General features: G+C 37.9%; 1 protein-coding gene across 4 annotated transcripts in view; it reads left to right on the forward strand.

Moving 5' to 3' along the window:
• CDIN1 (CDAN1 interacting nuclease 1) overlaps positions 1 to 19,620 on the forward strand; it is a 219,523-nt gene that overhangs the window by 101,401 nt on the left and 98,502 nt on the right. For all 4 annotated transcript variants that reach the window (XM_079912234.1, XM_079912235.1, XM_079912236.1 and 1 more), the window contains exons 8-10: positions 1,505 to 1,572; positions 12,961 to 13,026; positions 13,635 to 13,740. In XM_079912234.1, the coding sequence (XP_079768360.1) occupies positions 1,505 to 1,572; positions 12,961 to 13,026; positions 13,635 to 13,740 (240 nt within the window). The remainder of the gene's footprint in view (positions 1 to 1,504; positions 1,573 to 12,960; positions 13,027 to 13,634; positions 13,741 to 19,620) is intronic.

The raw sequence follows: 19,620 nt of genomic DNA on the forward strand, positions 1-19,620 counted from the left end.
ATGCTTTTGGGCACTTCATAGACTACATTATAGTGTAAAAATAACTTCTATATGCGCTGGGAAACCAAAAAATTCGTGTAACTTGCTTTACTGCGATATTTTTTTAATTCTGGAACTGAATCCACAATATCTGCAAGGTCTGCCTATGTTACCAAATGCTTTTGACAGAATTAAAGTACCAGAATAGGATAACACTCCTTTTCACACTTTGTACAATCTCATCCTTTTGGAAAATAGACCAGAATTCCAAGTTTCTTTCCTGACTTCATTACTTACTGGCCATGAGACTGTCAGCAGGTTCTTCAGCCTTCCTGAACCTTGCTTTCGTTAACTGTAAAAATGGGACTAGTAATGGTACCTGCTAATGTGATTGTTGTGAAGATTAAATAAGATGATACACCAAAGTGTTTAGCACAAAGGCTTAGTATATGGTATTTAAGAAATATTAACTAATGTCAATTATCTTTACATAATCAATTTTAATATTTTTTAAAGAAGCCGTACAGAGGTTACAGACACAGGCTTTGCAGAGATTTTATACTGATCCTCTGCTCTGCCACATATTAGCCATATGACCTTGTGCAGATTTCTTTCTAAGCCTCGGTTTTCTCATCTGTAAGATAAGGATAATAATAACTGTGAGGATGAAATATAATACATAAAGCACTTAATACAGTGCCTGCCTCATAGTAGCACTCAAAACTTTTTTTTTTTTTTTTTTGGCCGCCTGGCATGCGGGATCTTAGTTCCTCTACCAGGGGTCGAACCTGTGCCGCCTGCAGTGGAAGCACGGAGTCTTAACCACTGGACCGCCAGGGAAGTCCCAGCACTCAAAACATTCATGTGTGAGTGTGTATGTATTTATATGCATTATATAATATGTGAAAACTTGCACACACGAGAAAAAGACTTGAAACAGCCTCTGTACCCACACCCTGATCCACAGCCCTTTACTAGGATGTCTTTCCTCCAGAGTGCATATAATTCTCAACAAGTCAGTTGTTTGACTTCCCAAGTCACAGAAGATCACCAGTCATAGACTAGAAGTGAAATAGGAGCTGCTAAATGCTGGCTTTGTGACAAGTGTGAATTCACAGAAGATTTATGGAACTCTGTAAGACTAGAAACTCTTTTAGGGCAAAGGCTGGTTGGTATTCTTTGCTGCACCTTGTAAGTGCTTAGTAAATGGTCCTAAATTGAACTGAGGGATTTTTAACATAGCATAAAGGATGTTTAAAATGAATTTCTTTTCAAAAGAAGATAAAGTACACATCCATTTACAAATCTTTATTTGCCAAAATCCATTTAAACATTATAGAAAAAAGTCTATCGAATCACTTAAATGAGGGGATTTGTAAAGAAATCTCACTCCTCAGAGATGTGGGCTGTATGAGGAGGTACTTGCTGTAATTACCTCCATTGGTCATTTCATCTCAAAGTATAGCCCTGGTATTAGCGTGCTTTAATTCTACCTATGTTACCCTCCTTAACTAACACTTCCCAGTGCCATTGGTCATGAGCATGAAGTTCTGCTCAGGGACTTGCTTCTGGAGAAAAACCTGTCCTTCCTAGGTAAGTATTGCTTACGTCCTCTTCAGCATATGTTATCTCCACGAGTGCTTAAATATATATTTTTAAAAATCTTCCACTTGCAGTTATTATCTACTAAAGGAAGAGAAAACGATGATGGATGCTGTGCATGTTATCTTTTATTGATTTAGAACTGAGCAGGAACTCAGTTACCTAATCCCCTGTATATACAGCACATGCACAGGCTTGCAATTAATATTTTATAGCATAAGTGGCTGAAAAAATGCTTTAATATCTGTTGCAGTATTACTTTTGGTGTCATGAGATATTAGCCATAATCTAGGCCTTCCAAGAGAAAGAAACAAAAGAAATATTGTCCATAAAATACTTTATATATTAAAAAGAATTGTTAGAAAAATTCATGTTAGGTATTTTTGTCTCGTGTATGGAATCGGCTAGTACTTTTACTTGAAAATGAAATACTGAGCTTTTATTATTTTTATGCCAAACATGAATTGTCATCATAGATTTAGTATGACTTTTTAAAATCTCACATGTATGCATGTGTTTGTGTGCCAATGTGGAATCTTATTACAGATTGTTATTTCTTTCAACATCTCTTACACATTAGAAATTAAGCCTCAAAAGGCGTTCATGTGATAACTGATCACAGCAACCATAAAGCACTCTACAAGGAATTAATTCCTCTTCTCCATTTTAAATGTGGTAATTTGTCAAGGTTCTATACAGATCGTATTATTGTACACATCTGTTTTATGTAGATGTTTAAGAGTTTGCATAGTGTATTTTTTTTAGTTTAAAAACATCAGACAATATTGGATTACATAATTTTTGCTCCAAAATGGACAAGACTTAGCCAAGGAAAGTCAAATGAATGGTCTTATGTCAAGTTGAGGAAGGATGTTGAATACAGTTCTGCAAGAAGGCAGTTTTAACTCTTAATATTCAATATTTTTATTAGTGACCTGGAGAATGGAGTTGAATGTGTTATAAGATTGTTGATAATTTTAAGATGGGGTATACCATAAATATTCTCCAGCGAGAGTTAGAGAAAGCTGATAAATAAGGAAAGTGGCCTCAGATTACTGAATTAAATTTTGCTATGCAAAAGCAGCAAGTTTTTGTTTTTCTTAACATCTTTATTGGAGTATAATTGCTTTATAATGGTGTGTTAGTTTCTGCTTTATAACAAAGTGAATCAGTTATACATATACATATATCCCCATAACTCTTCCCTCTTGCGTCTCCCTCCCACCCACTCTCCCTATCCCATCCCTCTAGGTGGTCACAAAGCACCGAGCTGATCTCCCTGTGCTATGTGGCTGCTTCCCACTAGCTATCTATTTTACGTTTGGTGGTGTATATATGTCCATGCCACTCTCTCACTTCGTCCCAGCTTACCCTTTCCCCTCCCCATATCCTCAAGTCCATTCTCTCGTAGGTCTGCATCTTTATTCCCATCTTGCCCCTAGGTTCTTCAAGACCTTTTTTTTTTTTTTAGATTCCATATATATGTGTTAGCATATAGTATTTGTTTTTCTCTTTCTGACTTACTTCACTCTGTGTGACAGTCTCTAGGTCCATCCACCTCACTACAAATAACTCAGTTTCATTCCTTTTTATGGCTGAGTAATATTCCATTGTATATATGTGCCACAAGAAGATGTGGCACATATATACAATGGAATATTATTCAGCCATAAAATGTTTTTTTAATATAAGAAGAACAACTGAGATGTTCAGCATATGGAAAGAGGGTGAATTAGATAGAAATCACTTTTTAAAATCTGATAAAGAACAAGAGTGTATAATGACTCAGAACCAGTTGGAATGGATGACCTATGATGCACCACGAGATATGGTGTAGAACTGTGGAGTTCCGATAATATTATGAAGTATCTGATCATATTGATCACTCAGTGGCCAATACGGCACGGCCAAGTCTATTGTTTGAAGCCACCGACTGAGCAGTCGTATTTTCAAGACTGCTTGGTATTACTCTCTTGGCACCATCTGCTTAAGAGTAGTCAGGCCCTTGACACCACTTCTTTGCTTCGACTAGCTTTTCTCTGCTTCCTTCCTGAGGACTAGAAGACCCCACCGGGGAGGAAAAGCAAAGGGCTTACTCATGGCTTAAACTTAGTCCCAGGTCCTTGACTTCCTTGATTCCGGGAACTGAGTGCACTAGACTGGATTGGCCATGGCTGACAAAGGCAGTGCAGAAACACGCCAGGGAGTCATTGCCACTTGCATACGTGTTCAGAAAGGGGACTTAATATGGAGGAATCCCATCTATTCCTCTGTGCTCTAAGATCTAGAGGTAATTCTTTTATTGAAGCATACTAAAGATGATACTTAACTGGTGTTTTAGCTGGCTTCATGTAACCTCAGTCCTGTTTTGAAGCATTTCCTCATCAGCATATGAAGAAGTTGTTATTCTATGCACTTTAAGCGTTTTAATGCAATACTGAATTAATACATGTTTATTTATGGTTAAAACATGAAAATTCAAAGCTTTGTATGGAGTATTGTTATGGGGTTGTTCTTTTACCTTGTAAATACCCCTTCACAATGATTAATCATATCTAAAGTACTGTACCAGGTAAATTTAGATAGATCATCAAAAATATTGGTATATAAATAGACCACTAAACGTATTTTATGTTTTCTTGTTTACATGTGTACACCGTGAATTTTGTTGCAGAGGCATTGCAAACATGTTTGTTTTACTTTGATTTTTTTTAATAAATGTAGGTAAAATCAATCTCTTTCCCTCCGTGTCTCTCTCTCTCTCCTTCCCTCCCTCCCTCCCTCCTTCAAATCTGGACTACTTTCAAAAGACGAGGATTCTTATTGTTTATATATTACCCCTTCTTAAGAATTATGACTTCCTGAAATTTTTTATCTCATTTAAAAATTTCCACCCATTGTGCTCGATATGTCATTTTATAAAATACATATTTTATCTGACCTCTGTAAAACAGAGAGGGCAGATAAAAGAGAAAAATAAAAATAAATCACTTTTATCTTAACCCTAATAATTTCTTAAATTTTCTTGATTTATAACCATGTACTGAGCAGTTGCTATGGCACAAGATTTAACCAGGTACTATTGGAAAGAAAGAGAGTCCTTTTCATTGAAGATTTGGGTGTACTCATGGATTTATCCTATCTTGTAAATTTATCCATTTTGTACTTCTCAAAATGTATATTGTATTAAGAGGAGTCAACGTTGAATAAATGACTTTAGTTTCTCCAACTCAAAAATATATTTTATTCACAGATTTGTTTGAAAAATAAGTTACTGAGTCAGGTACTATTTTAGGCATTAGACATAAGTCAGATAAAGTCCCTGCTTTTGTAGCGTTATGGTCTAGTAGGGAGACAAGTTACAAACAAATGAGTACAGGTAATTTCTAGTAATTTTCTCAGAGCTCTTGTAATTCTTTTATTCGTTATTCATTCATTCTTTTCAGTTAACTTTTGTCGCGTATGTTCTCTGCATGCCAGGAACTACACACTAATTACTACGAGGATGATGACAGACACTCCCGCCGTCCGGCTGCTCAGTCACACACACTATTGCCTTGTCCGTCCCAGTAAGAATGCAGTTTCATCTAGTGCATCTCACTTGATTGTCTTGATAGTGAAAATAAATACATTCAAGGCTGTTATCCTGCTTCTCCTATGAAATTTTTGAAAGAAAGGTACAGATTATATTAAAAATCAATAGCTACCCTTTACATATGAAGAAAATGCTACTGGCTCATAAGCTACTTTTCCTGAAGTGGTGATAGAATTTTACTTCCTCATCTGTTCTCTCTCAGTGGCCCCTTCCTGCTTCCATGTGCTTCTCGGACAGCTAGTTGAGCTCATTAGCTTGACTGTCTTACCACTAAGCTAACCACTCTTTCCTTTGGTGCAGCAGACAGATACCTTTAGTACTTACTATGGGCAGGTACCATTAGGGGTTAAAAAAAAAAAAAATCTTAAGTCAAACATGGAGCCTTCCAGGAAAATTTCAGATAAGTAGAGGTCAGTTCTTTCCAAGAATAGTTAATTTAGAATGAATATTTATTGATCGGCATTTAAAGTCTCAGAAAATGTGAAGAGCCTACTGCCGACTTTTAGGCTTGGAAGCACAAAGAACCCTTCTTAAACTTTAAATTGACCAGTGTCACTTGTGACCATCCTTATCCCCTCTGCTAAGAGTTTGTTCCATTTCTAACATCAGTGAAATAGAAAATGTATTATGTCTACTGATGGAGATGTTTTAATTTGTATCTCTCAAGTAATTAATGAAACCACGTTTTTTTATATCCTCTCTCTGTCTCTGTCTCTCTGTCTGTCTCTCTTTTTTGAGGGGGTGAGGGGAGAGATTTGGACAAAAGGCAAGGGAGGAAAGGAAAATAGTGACTGCCAGAAGCTGACAAGACTGTTTGCACTGTTAGGGAAGATATGAAAGAGCTTGTACCAAAGACTGAAGACGAACCATTCATCCTCCATGGGTTGGCATATCTCCAGGTCGGAGGGACTTTTATTAGTGACTTCCACAGCCACTGTCTGGTGCAAATTCTTGTTAAGTTTGGCTTGATATGGATGGCTCTGCAGTTATTTTATTCTTTCCAGTGAATGTTGCCCTGTTAGTAGAAGCTAACAATTATTTTGAGTGACACCTGAGAGACATTTGCTTCATCCCTTCCTCACCCTACCATGTTTGGTCTTGCCTTATGACAAACCAGCATATTTTACATGGGTGCTTTTCTAGCGTTCATGTATTACTCTGTGGGACTCCAGGAGGGTGTAATCTGTAAAGCCAAATAGGCTTAGTGAAGGATGTCCCTTGCTGTAAGAAATTAGGATCTTTGTTTCTAAGAGTTCATCTACTCCTGCTGCTTTATTCCCCACCTGAAGCAGCAGTGCTCTGGGGAAGTGATTATGATGTGACAAACGGGGGATTATGACTTTAGGTGAAGAATAGGCCGTGGGAATAGATGAGATTTAGAATACTAGGATTGTGTTTACATGCAGATGTTAGCAGTAGAGGATAAGAGACTAGAAATAAAACAGATGGTTATATAGGCTAAAGGGAACTGAGATGGTTGGGTATTTCGGAAGGTATCAACTATTTAAATTCCTAACTAAAGGTTAAAACTTAGATGCAGTTTTCAGGGTAACAGGAACATTATATTGGGGGCAGGATGTGGAGAATCTGGGGCCTGTTCTCCCCTTCCTGAAGAAGTTGTCAAGGTGAGGGACCACCTTTACTTACTTGCCTTATTGAATATACTTGTGCACGCTTCTCCCTGGGACCAAGAGAAAAGAACCACAGACATGTGTATGCTGCTGAAAGACAGGTTCTTTGGAACTTTGAAGACAGGTTACCCTGTCCACTTAACGACGGTAGTCTTCCTGCTTCAGGCCCACAGCTCTTCCGTCACCATTGCTCTGGTTAGATAACTCACATCTGCCAATATCTGCTTTCCTGGCCACTGATGATAAATTAAAACTTTCGGTTGTAAGTGACAGAAATCCAGTCTAACTAGATTATATGCACACACAAAAAAGGAGAATTTATTAGTTCAGAGATATACCCGTGAAGTCCAAAGGAGAAGTTTGCTTCTGGTGTGTCTAGAATCCAGAAGACAAAACAGTGTCATCAGTTCTCCTCTTTTTTCCCTTTTGTGTTCTTTTTTGCCCTGTTGGCTTCATTCTTAGACAACAAAGATGATCCCTGGCAGTTGCTAATTTGTTCACTCTTGAGAGTTTCTAATCCCAGGGAACAGTGGTGCTTCTGGTTGGCCTCATAATGAATCTTAGAAAGGGCTCTGATCAGTTATTCTGGGTCAAGTGTCCACTCCTGTGGCCAGTGGTAGGGGGGGCGGGAGGACCGCCCACCAGAATCACATTGTGAGAGTAAGGTGGCAGTGCCAGACAGGGCAGAGTACAGGACAGAAAAAATCAAATATCTCACTCCACAGAAAATTAGCTACAGGTTGGAGCTTTATTCCCCATAACCAAAAGGCATCAGGGGTCAAATCTGTTACTGTTATTGTTGGATTGGTTCCTTGGTCCTGTGCGTGTGTGTGTCAGTGTGTAGAGATCACTTTTATGTCTCAGAGCTGCTAATATGCCTCCCTCCATTGAGATTCGTTCAGGGACAATAGGGTCTTAACATCAGTGACTACACCTCAAAGAGCTGGGGCAGACAAAGGCTAACATTCATCCATTCCACAGAATTTTGGAGTTAGAAAGGGCTCTGTGACCATCCAGTCTCCCTGGTCTGTTTAGTGGAAACTTGCCCCAGACCTTTCATCACAGTTATTGCCCTCCCCCTCCCAACAACTTGCCCTGAATTCTTTTTACTCTACCATGCTGATTTGTCCCTTCTTTTGTGGCATTAAACCAAAAGAATTTAGAGCGATGCAGTATAAAATATGGAAGAGTTTTGCTTTTGTTGTCCATGTTCATGTCCTCTGTCTCCACAGCCACCAGTCAGCAGGGGCCAGCCTACCCGGCCTCACTTTGCACTGTCCTGGCTTGTGACCTCCCATTTGTTTCCTATCTTTAGGGCACTTCAGTTTTCACAAGTATTGTCCCCTAAAGACATAAGCAAAGGACAAGGTCAGAGCAGTCAGTTGTATTCCTTATTAGTGGCTTTGATAAGAGGCTTTGGGGGAAGAGGTTAAAACTAATGGCTGTAATGAAATTTTTAGGTTCTCTAAAGATTTCATTCATCTGTGTTATCGCTCTCCCCATTAAATGCATATCTGTTCGGTGTACCTTTGCGATGGTTTGCATAGCATAGTAACATCTATTACCAAAACCCTGCTAACTTCTTAAATTGGAAAGGCTGTGAAACTTACTCTCAGAGAATATAAAAATATGGGATGCAAAGGTCATAGCACCAATTATTGAATGAGACAGTGTTTTGGGGGGAAAAAAACCAGAAAAACAAGATACTGGAGTAGAAAAGATATACTGTAGTTTTCACTTGTATTGATGTGTATTTTTTGCCCTTCCCCAATTTAGTAAAAATGTAACAGGTGTTAAAAAGTTTCTTTTTGTACGAGGTATTTTAACCTAGCATTTTAGAAACGTTTTGACAAATTCGTAGATAAAAGACCATGTCAGAATATTATTTTTCTTTTCATTTTCAGATGTTATGAACTGGAATTTTGCATAATTTCTCTGGGAAATAACTGTATTTCTTAAATTTAAAGTCTTTTAAGAAAAAAAAAGAAAACCTCAAACTTCTTGGCAGTCCTCATGCCGTGCTATGATTCTTAAGTATATGTTAACTAGTTTCAGATGTGTTTTGTTCTCTGACTCAAAATCACGCCTTTATTTTAAAAAAAGAAATTGTGTAATCAGTACTTAATTGCTTTGGATATTTTGGGCATTTAGAGGAGAGGGTAATTAAAAGGCCCCAGAAATTAAACTTTCACAGTGTTCTTTACATATGTGATTCCTTTTTAAAAATGTCCTCTAAAGGCAAGCCTGACAACTTAAAAACAAATGAAGATCTGGATTGTCTTTTAAAATGTAACATCAGTTTTATCTGTGGATGCAGTTTCATTGGTTTTTTAGTTCCATTGAAGAAAGGATCATTAAAAGGCTAGAGATCAAGTGATTATTTCGTTCAGCTCCTCTTCGGTCCGGTGTCAACCAAATACTATCCAACAGATAGCCATCCCCTCTCTTGCGTTTCCAAATCTTTCAGGAGGAAAATGAGAAAATTTTCCCCACTTCATAAGTATGACACATGATCAAAGTTAAATATTTGCCATCATTAAGAGTGGTATATGGTCTGTTGGGACAAACCAGTACTTGGTTGTGGTGGGCTCTTGTCTATATCTGGCTATTTGAGAGGCCCAGGTGTTGGCAGTCGCTTAACTTCTCTTGGCCTCTTTTATCATGTATAAACTGGAAGGTTGGAAGACTTTACAAGCTCAGAAATACTGTTTCTTAAGGCACACTATCTAAATACCCTACATTTTGTGGATCTAGAGGCTAACAAGTCTGCTTTTAAGTGAGAATATTCTTATATTAACTTTGATAATGAACACTTGAACAATGACATTAACAAGCTTGTACTTATGAAATATATTAGGTGTTTTTAATATACCTTAAATCAGAAGAGCCCTACTTCATATTTGCTACATTCGCTGAATAAGTTAGGTATACAGAATTTGGAGATTGATTTCATATTGATCCCCAGCAATTCTGGGAAGTTATACTAAAAGTACTAGTCTAAAACATTGCTGTTACTCTTTTTTTTCCCTTTCTAACTAATGTTATTCTTTCTTTTTTCTTAATCCTGATCATTTTTTCTTGAAGAAAACAGCAGGTTACTTAAACATCCAGTTTTCCACTTGGGAAGTTCAAAAAATCATAAGTAACCACTTGGTTCCAATATGTACAAAAAGCTCTAAAAACATGGATGAAACTTATAATTCCCAAGGAAAATATAAATTGCAAAACTGACTGTATAAGAGATGAAAATCTAAACAGATCAGTAGCCATAAAAAAAAAAAAGGGAAAAGTAACCAAAGAACTACCCACTATAGTAGCAGCAGGCCTAGACTGCTTATTATGGGGAATTCTGCCCAAACTTTAAGGAATGGATAAATCCAATGTTATTTAAAATACTACAGACCAAAGAAGAAGGTAGGAAAACTTCCCATGTGTAGTCCCTTCCTTGATGATCAAGATGTACCTCAGAGCAGACAGCTGGGGCCGGGGTGAAAGACAGCAGTGAAAGTCATCAAATACAACCTTGAACTTTGGGTCACTTTTGTTGTCTCTTAAATCAGGAAAGAAAATTATTAAGTCAGTTCAGGTGGGCTTTGCAAAAGACATGGGTATTCTTAAAAATGCATTTATATTTTATTCAGTTACCCTTTTGAGTCTTAAATATGTGCCAAGCATATGCTGGTGGTGAGAATGGGGCAGTGAATAGGCCCGGGATTTGGGACACAGGCACGTACACAATGAGACAAGGGAATGAACAAAGAAGGAGGCAGAAGGGAAGTCATGTGGGATGATGACCGAGCCATAACCTCGAGATCCTAGAGTTGGAACCCTGACCCACCCAATGGTCAACCAAATTTTAAATCCATACCCAATGGTTTGGATAATGATCTAATGGTAAGAAATCTTTGAAGGTCTGGGAGCCAGGAAAGGAGCATAATGCAAAGGCCAGGAAATCAGGTCAGATGGATGGGGCTGACCTTAAAAATCTCCTGGGACCTAGACCAGGTGAGCAAGGCCACCCGTTCATAAATGCTACTTCCTATACTTGCACTCTCATCTTCTCTGAACTTTGCCAAGTTGTACCCTCCTCCTTTTTTAGGAAATCTAGGTTGAAAGAAATAGTGTGAAGATTGAAACAAGGCAGGTAAGGCAGTGAGGGTTTAGAAAATAAACAGAGAAGATACCCAATACATAATAACATAGTACTTCCGATATGTGGAATGACCTCTTTTAAAAAAAAAAAAAGTGTAATATCTGGTGGTGACACAGACTCCTAGAAGCTGTCTTTTGAGTACAGTTACTATTGAATCAACTTCATATTGAGAGGGAGGGAGGTGGGGGGGTGGCATGGAGAAAGCATATGAATACTCTTGTACTTTGAGGTTCTCCACAGAAAGATGGAAAGATTTCCTAGCCTCACCTGATGTTTATCTTCAGGAAATTTAAATTGTAGGTATTGTGTTAGTAATTTTGGTGCAGTGAACAAGAGTGTAGCATCTGCCTTTTAAGGGATTTTAGTGTGTGCGTTTGGATTGCTTGGTGACCTTTGAAATTTTGTTTTGCGCTGCTGTCGGAAACATAATCATTTTTCTTTCTGAAACAGATTTGAACATCTGCAAAGGTTGATCAAGCTAGGATAGTTTTAATAAAATATTAATCTCTCTTTTTTAATGTCAACCCAGCTTCTAAAACTGTTCATCAGCTACCTGAAACATCAGCTCAAGGCAGTTGGGTTGATTTAATAAATGTCTTTTCCATTAAACATTCTTGTAGCCAGAATGCATTTAGAGGATAGAAATTTTTTCAGTCTTGTTCATCCACAGTTCAGTTTTCCAAATTCTCTTGTTTTTAAAGTAAGATTAATTTTATTTCCTTATTTCAACAGTTAACTTAGAATTTTTTATATTTCAAGCAGGGGAGATTGTTTCAAATTCTAGCATCAGTCCTTCAAAATTTGGATAAAGGATAACAACTGTAACCAAATTTAATTTAAATATCTAGTTTAAATATGTGTCTTGTCATTTAAAGGTTATTTACATTTAAAATGCTGACCTTTCAGGATGTACACAGGAGTGTTCTAAAACAGAGTTTCTGAACATTGGCCATGAAACCACTGTCTTGGCCTGACAAATGGATTGGAAATAAGCTACCCAACAACTGAGAATGGGCCATTAATTTTAATCAAAGGTGATGCAGGAAGGCGAATGGGATGCATGACAATGTCAACAGCCCAGTAGGTGTTAAAAGACCACACAGCCTTCCTTGTTACTTGGTTGGGCCATTAGTTGAGGTTGGGTGAAGACAGAAAGCCATGTCTGGAATTGAATGACCAGGTCACTCCAAAATCTAACAGAGAACTGCTCATTTCAGAATCACATTGTAATGCCTTTAGAAGTCAAGGACAGCGTTTAGAAAATATTGGAGGACTTTTTTTTTTTTAACCAAGCACCTAGGTAGTTTTTTCCAACTTTGTCAAGCACTCTGTTTTCCTGCCTCCTTTACTCCTGAATGGCTCATTGATATTTACAGAGGATCAAGAAATCGAACAGATTTAGAAAAAAATCTCAAAGCCTGTTGGCTTTTCAGAATTACATATTGTTAGTTGTAAAACTTTGGTAGATGCCAGAAACAATAGCCGACCAAAGGTATTAAGCAGGGTAATTAATTCTCTGTGGGGATCTCACTGTCCTTGTCTCTTTCTTATGTTCTTGTATGTAGGAATAGTTTCACTAATTGAAACTAAACTTTCTTAATTGCTTTAATGAAAGCATTTGTTTTATAAAGGCCAATGTCAATATTGGCTTGATAACATTAGTGATATTCATTGGTGGTAGAAGCCTTTTCTTTTAATCAGTAAGTATACTTCATTATTTTGAGTATCTTCAATTATAAGAAAGGTAGTGTATGACAGCTTGAATTAATGATGTTTATAATAAAGACATAAAAATGCAGAAGGGACAAAGAGGCATTTTTATATCTATGCTTCCAGTTTGTTATGAAAGTTCATTTATTCCTACACAGCATTGCATATATAAGAATGACATGTATGACTGCATTAGTAATTTTTACACATTTTTAAGGAAGAAAAGCAATTATATTGCTGTCTTGTTAATGGAATACTGTGATAAGTAATAGTATTTGTTCATCCTGTAGATGAAGATCAGCTCCGAGCAAAGGGTTATGACAAAACACCAGACTTTATTTTACAAGTACCCGTTGGTAAGTCCTTAAACTCTGCTATGCATTTGTTTATAGAGAAAAGGGATGTGTTTTTCCCATAGCTTTGAAAAATTGTGTTAATGTTATTAGCAAATGTTACCAGAGAATCTAGATTAGCTTGATAATTTTGTATCTAAATGTGTGAAATAATTGCAAAAGATTATTTTAACATAGCAGAAAATTATAGGTTTAGAAGAAACCTATGCCTTAAAAACTTTTGTGTATATTTGAGAAATAAACATGTGTTCCAAAGACATTTTGGTTACCATTTTCAAGTCATTTCTCTAAGTACCGAATTTTTAACATAGGGTTCTATTGAAAAGCCAGGCTCACTTGGTTTGCTTTCACATTACTTGTCAACTTATACAGGCAGTCTCAGAACAGGAGAGAGACTTTTGTAAATGACGAAAATAAAAGGGATGTGATTGTAGCATAAATGTTCCTTGTTACGCACATGTACGATGTGTTGTTTTATAAGTACATCCATAGATGATGGTGAGGGCTAAGCCTCTGTTCATGAATGTGAAGCATAGAGAGACCCAGACAGAGTTCAAAATTTTCAATTTTCCCTTCCCTTTGCTCTATATTAGTAATGCTTTGTCCCTTAGCTGTAGAAGGGCACATAATTCACTGGATTGAAAGCAAAGCCTCATTTGGTGATGAATGTAGCCACCACGCCTACCTGCATGACCAGTTCTGGAGCTACTGGAACAGGTAAGGCCCCGTTATTTTTCTCTTAAGATAAACGATACTCAGCAGAAATCTCATTAGAAGAAAATATTTTGTTTAGCTGGTAAAAATGCTAGTAGCCTTTGTTTCTAGTAAATACCGAGACTTGATTAATGTATTCATTTCAGGTAATTTCAGCTTCTTTGCTTTCATAATGTAGCTTCATTTTTTAAAACGAAAAATCTCTGCATAATGTCAAAATTAGTGTAGACGCCATTTTCCATTTCACAGTGATGATATTGGTGTCACTTAAAATATGAAAAATAGGATGTGATATATATTATGATATTGACACTGACTTTTATCCTCTTGATGTGGAAGTTATGCTTTCTGGCAGATCGTAAAAAAATATTTTATCCTCAGCTCTCTGAGGAAAGTATCCAAACGATATGAGAGATCAAAACAAATTACCTTCCAGTGGTAGAAAATAGTTTACCTACCAACTTCAACCAACATTCCCAAAGGCATGGAGATCTCAGTGGTTAAGAAAAGGATGGTGTTGGAGGAGGGGGGAGGATGCCATGTGTACCCACCATGTGTCTGGGCTTGCAGATTATCTCAGTTAATACTCACAAGAAAGTTACGTTTATTTCCATTTTACAGACAACTAAACTGATACTCAGAGAAAATGTAACTATGGGTACAACTAGTTATCACGCATTGTCTTTCTCACGTCTAAATCTGTGCTACTTTTAGCACAACTCTATTGTAATTTACAGTACAACTGTTGCAACTTTGGCCTTTGCTATTATTGGAGTCCCAAGCTTTCACACCACATATTTTTGACCCCTTAGATCAGAAGGTGGGTCAAGGGGTAACCTTTCTAGATTAACTGTGTTCCTTGGTCACTGGCCAACTGTAAGAATACAATAATAAGGTGACATTGGTCCGATCATTAAGGAGAGAGACAGTAGCATGTGTGGACAGTAGTCTTACCCTGGAAAAAAACAGTGACAGCCTACAGAATTTGGCATTATATTGTTACTCAGCTTTACAAAAGGCCAGTGGACCTCTCCCGTAGCAGATGTGCCAAACTAAGCCCACTTTTTGCCATGGTAACAATGATGATGACAAAATGCTAAATGTAATGGCTTTCTTGATTTTCTTGTGTAATTGTGCATAGCATCCGAGCTTTACTTTACAGGGATGGAGGAGGAAAGTGCAAAATGTTTTAGAAATCAATGCTGCTTCAGCGTTTCCTGTCTTTTATTCAGCCATTATTCAAATCAGCAGTAATGTGACAAATTGAATTTCAGATTTTTAGGAATTTTATGATGAGTTTGAAATAGTAAAGAAAGCATCATTTTTGATATTATAGGGAAAGCAATGACAAGAAAATTAAATTGCATAAGTTTAGGTTGATAAGGGATTTTTAAAAAACTGGTAAGCTCAATCATTATGCATTGAGACTGTCTCCCCACTTTGGTACTGATCAAGCCTTTTATGAGAAACAATTAGAATTTGAATCCCAAATAGTAGAGCTTACTTGAAAATTCCAAAGGCACATCTTCATTCTAAAACAACTCAACTGTTGTTTGAATGTCTACTCTGTGCTTAGCCCTCCCCATTTTAGAGGCTGATTAAATAATCAAGTCACGCGTATGGTAGACCTATTGATTATTCACATGGCCGGAGGGGCATCTGAGCAATGGATAACTTAATAGTTTGACTTGGACTGGATTTTGGATTATTGTGTTGCCTGCTGCTGTTTTAAATTTTAATGATGTTTTATTTACACTACTGTTGACTTACATTTCCTAAACACATTGTTTGAATGTATACCAGCTAAGTGGACATAGTTCATTTAGGGCATGTTGTGTGGTAAGGGAAAGCCAGCCTTAGTTTTGAGTGTTCCAGATCGTTCAAGGGGGGAATGCTCTGCACAAAAGTCACTAGTTCACAAAATGTCTGCAGAGAGGCCAAGAAATGCGGATCATGCTAACATTCAATATGGAACATAGAGGCGTTTACTTGGATATAGAATTTTGGTTGTAATAATGATACAGACTTATCAGTGATGAGGCATTTTGACAGAAGGAGAACTTAGCGCAGTTATGAAAGTTTGGGATCCTACTTTTTTTATATTTTGCCTCAATACAACTCACACAGCATTAGCTAAAATTCATCAGAGTAGGAAGAAATCTTTCCCACCTATAGGTAGCCTTTCAAGGAGACTGTTGGTTGGCATTTGGGTTAATTGTTTTATTTGTATGATAAGCCTCTAGTCAACATAAGAACTGTTTCCTAGTGTCACACTATTTTTCTTTTTTTCTTCTAGTTTTATTGAGATATAATTGCTATATAGCACTATGTAAGTTTAAGGTATACAGCATAATGATTTGACTTACAGACATGAAATGAAAAAATTGTCACATTATTTTTAGATTAAACATTGGATTTTATGATAAGACTGTTCAATGTTTGTGGAATCATAATCTTGTCTAAGCCTATTTTTCCACATAAATAACTACAGAGCCCCTATATTTTAGTTTAATATTTCTCTAAGAGTTTTCTTTTTATGTAAATTAGTATTCTTACTCAGCCTTTCAGCAGCTCCCAATCACACCTTCCCTCTTTATTAAAACATGCTCTTTTTATGGCTTCCGAAAGATATTCTTCTGGGTTTCTTCCCCACACACCAGCAACGTACTCTGTCTCTTTTGCTATCTCTTCTTCCTCTTCCCAGCTCTAGGCTGGAAGGCCCTGGAACTCAGGGCTCACCCCTCCTCCCTCTTCTGTCTACATTCTTCCTGGGTGTTCCCTGGAAGATCCCACCAGAGACTGTGGCTTTATATTCCATCTCTATGCTGCCATCTCCTAATTTTTACCCTCAGCCCTAAGATTCCCCCTGAGTATACATTTGTTCATCTATCCAGCTGGCTACTGAGTATCTTCTCCTGGTTATCTAATAGGTATCTCAGACTTTACATGTCCAAAATTAAACCCTTGACTTTCTTCCTCAAGCTTGTTACTCCCCCATTTCCTCCCAAGCTCAACTAGTGGCACCACAATATCTCCAAATCCTCAACCCCGAGTATCATCACCAATCCATCAGCAAGTCCATTCAGCCCTACCTTCACCACGTCTCAAATTGTGCCTTGTATCACCACCCCACCTGCTGCTGCCTCAGTGTCTGTAAGCATCTCCTGGACTATTCCTGTAGCTTCCAAACTGGTCTCCTTGCACTCAGCACTTGCACTCCTGTGGTCAGTGTTTCATACCCCAGCCAAATTGACTCTTGGAAAACATAAATCAGATTGGGCCACTTCCCACCACATTTAAAATAAAATCCAAACTCTTTACCACGACATTCAGAGCCCCGCATGATCTGCCTCTCACCACCCCCAATTCTGTCCGCACCTGCCCCTCTCCCCTCACCTAAGGTTCTCTCTGTCTCTTATACTTCCTTGGCCACGCTGGCTTTCTCTGTCTTCCCTGAATCTACACTGCTTGTTTCTGCTTCAAGACCCTCACTCTGGCTAATCCTTCTGCTTGGAGCTGTCTTCACTTGGATCTCCACATAGCCTGCCCTTTATGACATTCAGGTGTCTGCTCAAATTTCCCCTCCTCAGGGGGGCCTTCCCTAACCACCCAGTCTAGAAGGCATCACCGTCAGTCATCCTCTCTTCTTACTTGGCTTTACTTTTCTTCACAATACTTACTCCGGGCTTCCCTGGTGGTGCAGTGGTTGAGAGTCTGCCTGCCGATGCAGGGGACACGGGTTCATGCCCCGGTCCGGGAAGATCCCACATGCCACGGAGCAGCTGGGACCATGAGCCATGGCCACTGAGCCTGCACGTCCGGAGCCTGTGCTCCGCAACGGGAGAGGCCACAACAGTGAGAAGCCCCGCGTACCACAAAAAACAAAAAAAACAAACATAATACTTACTCCTGAGTGAATAGACAGTAGTTGGAAACATTTATACAAACACCAATTTACTTGGTTTGAAAGAGCTTTACCTTTTATATTGCTATTTCTAATTACTACACATAGGGTGCATTTCATTCCTCTGTAATCAAAGCTTCAAGAATTTTCTCCAGCTTAATTAACCTCAAACAAATTTAAATTTTGCAATGTAGTCACCTTCCCTAAAATCAGATATTGAGTACAGAACATAAGCTGCCTTTTCGGCAAGTGGGCCCTCATCCCAGGTACGATCCTGATTAAAGAACTCCTCAAAACTCTTCCAGTTCTGTGGAGTTAAAAGAATGCCTCTGAGAAGCAGCATTTGAACCATAACATAGCCCCAAATTATATAGGGCTATGTATACAATTGTATAGAAAATGCATATATATTTACATATATCTGTATATATATCTCATATACTTAGGGCTATATATATACAAATTGAATAAAAAACATATTTCCTTATGCAGTTGGAAACAAAAAATACCTTCTCGTCCTACTTGTCTAGTCAAAAGGTGGGTCCTTTGACAATTTGACCTACATTACTAAGTTTATTTTCTTATTGAGATGGTGACAGGTAAAGAAGAAACTAATTCTACAATGTGAGGCCAGAATATACATGGGTTCTAACTTGTGGCCTTTCAAAGAAGCAGGAGCAGACACCCTGTGCTCACTTTAGTGGTTGGAGATAAAGTGGGTCTGTTTGGATGAAAATACTGATGACTCTAAATTACAAAGAACCACATGCAACCATACAGCGCACGAACAACGCCCAACAGCACTGAGTCAAGAACATGGAAATCTCAGCTGTTAAGTTCAGCCCTGTCATCTGCCATTCTGGGCACATTCTGACACACTGTCATCAGTGGAATCTATTTAAAACTAAAGTGCGCTTGGTAGATATACCTCTCTCCTCTCAAAGAAGATCTAAGCTTACTGACTGGAAAGAATAAGGCAAAGTTTTGTTTGAGCATGATTTTCCAGTTTAGTGATCCTTGATGTAATGGGAGGAACCTATCCTGTTCCTGGGTTTGAATCCAGGCTGTGCCACTCTCTGGTCCCATGACTGGGAGCAACTTGCTTAAAGTCCCTGAGCCTTTGTTTTCTCCTCAACGCAATGAGGTTGATAACACCTTCTTCACCATATTGTTGTGCAGAGCAGTTATTTAATACATATAAAGCACGTTCACAGTGCTTGGCAGTCAACAGATACACTCTCCTCTGTCTCTTTTTCCTGTGGATCACTGTCTGATAGAATTTAGAAGTGTTGTGAGTAGATGTTTTAATTTCCTTCTTTGCCAGATAAACTCCTACTCGGCTAACTTCAGCACTCAGCTTGACTGACATCTCTTTGGGAAACCTTCCTGCAGTTCATGATTGCGTTCACTGCCCCTCCTGTGTTCTTCTAATAAGTTCATAGCATTTGTCAAATATTGTAATTGCTTGTTTACTTGCCACTCTCCTCCAGTTAATATATTGAGTTACGTCTTACTATTTGTTTTATCCAACATCAAATGCCCAGAAGCTGGTGGAATGCCTGGCACAGAGGTGCCAGTAGGTGATCGGTAGATATTTATTGAACAAATAAATATATGAATGGATTTCCTGACGCATAACAGACAACAACATTTTGAATCAACCATTAAGGATTTTGTTAGACATTGTGACATTAAAACACAATAAGACCAAAATTTTTTCTGTGAGAATGCCGCTCTAAGGACAGTGAGAAAAATGCCTCATTTTTCTAGAGAACTTTTATAGACTTTTCAGATGTATAGACTATTGCAGATCTATATCATGAAATATAGCATGTTTATTTACATAGAGTTTTAAAATAGAAAATAACCGATAAGTGGCAAATGCATTTTATGAAGTTTTTTAGGCAAGTATTTTTAATCTTATATTGATTATTTGCTTTCACAAAACTTTAGCAAGGTCTCTTGTTTGATATTTGACA

This window comes from Stenella coeruleoalba, assembly GCF_951394435.1.
Source record: "Stenella coeruleoalba genome assembly, chromosome: 2".
NCBI lineage: Eukaryota > Metazoa > Chordata > Mammalia > Artiodactyla > Delphinidae > Stenella > Stenella coeruleoalba.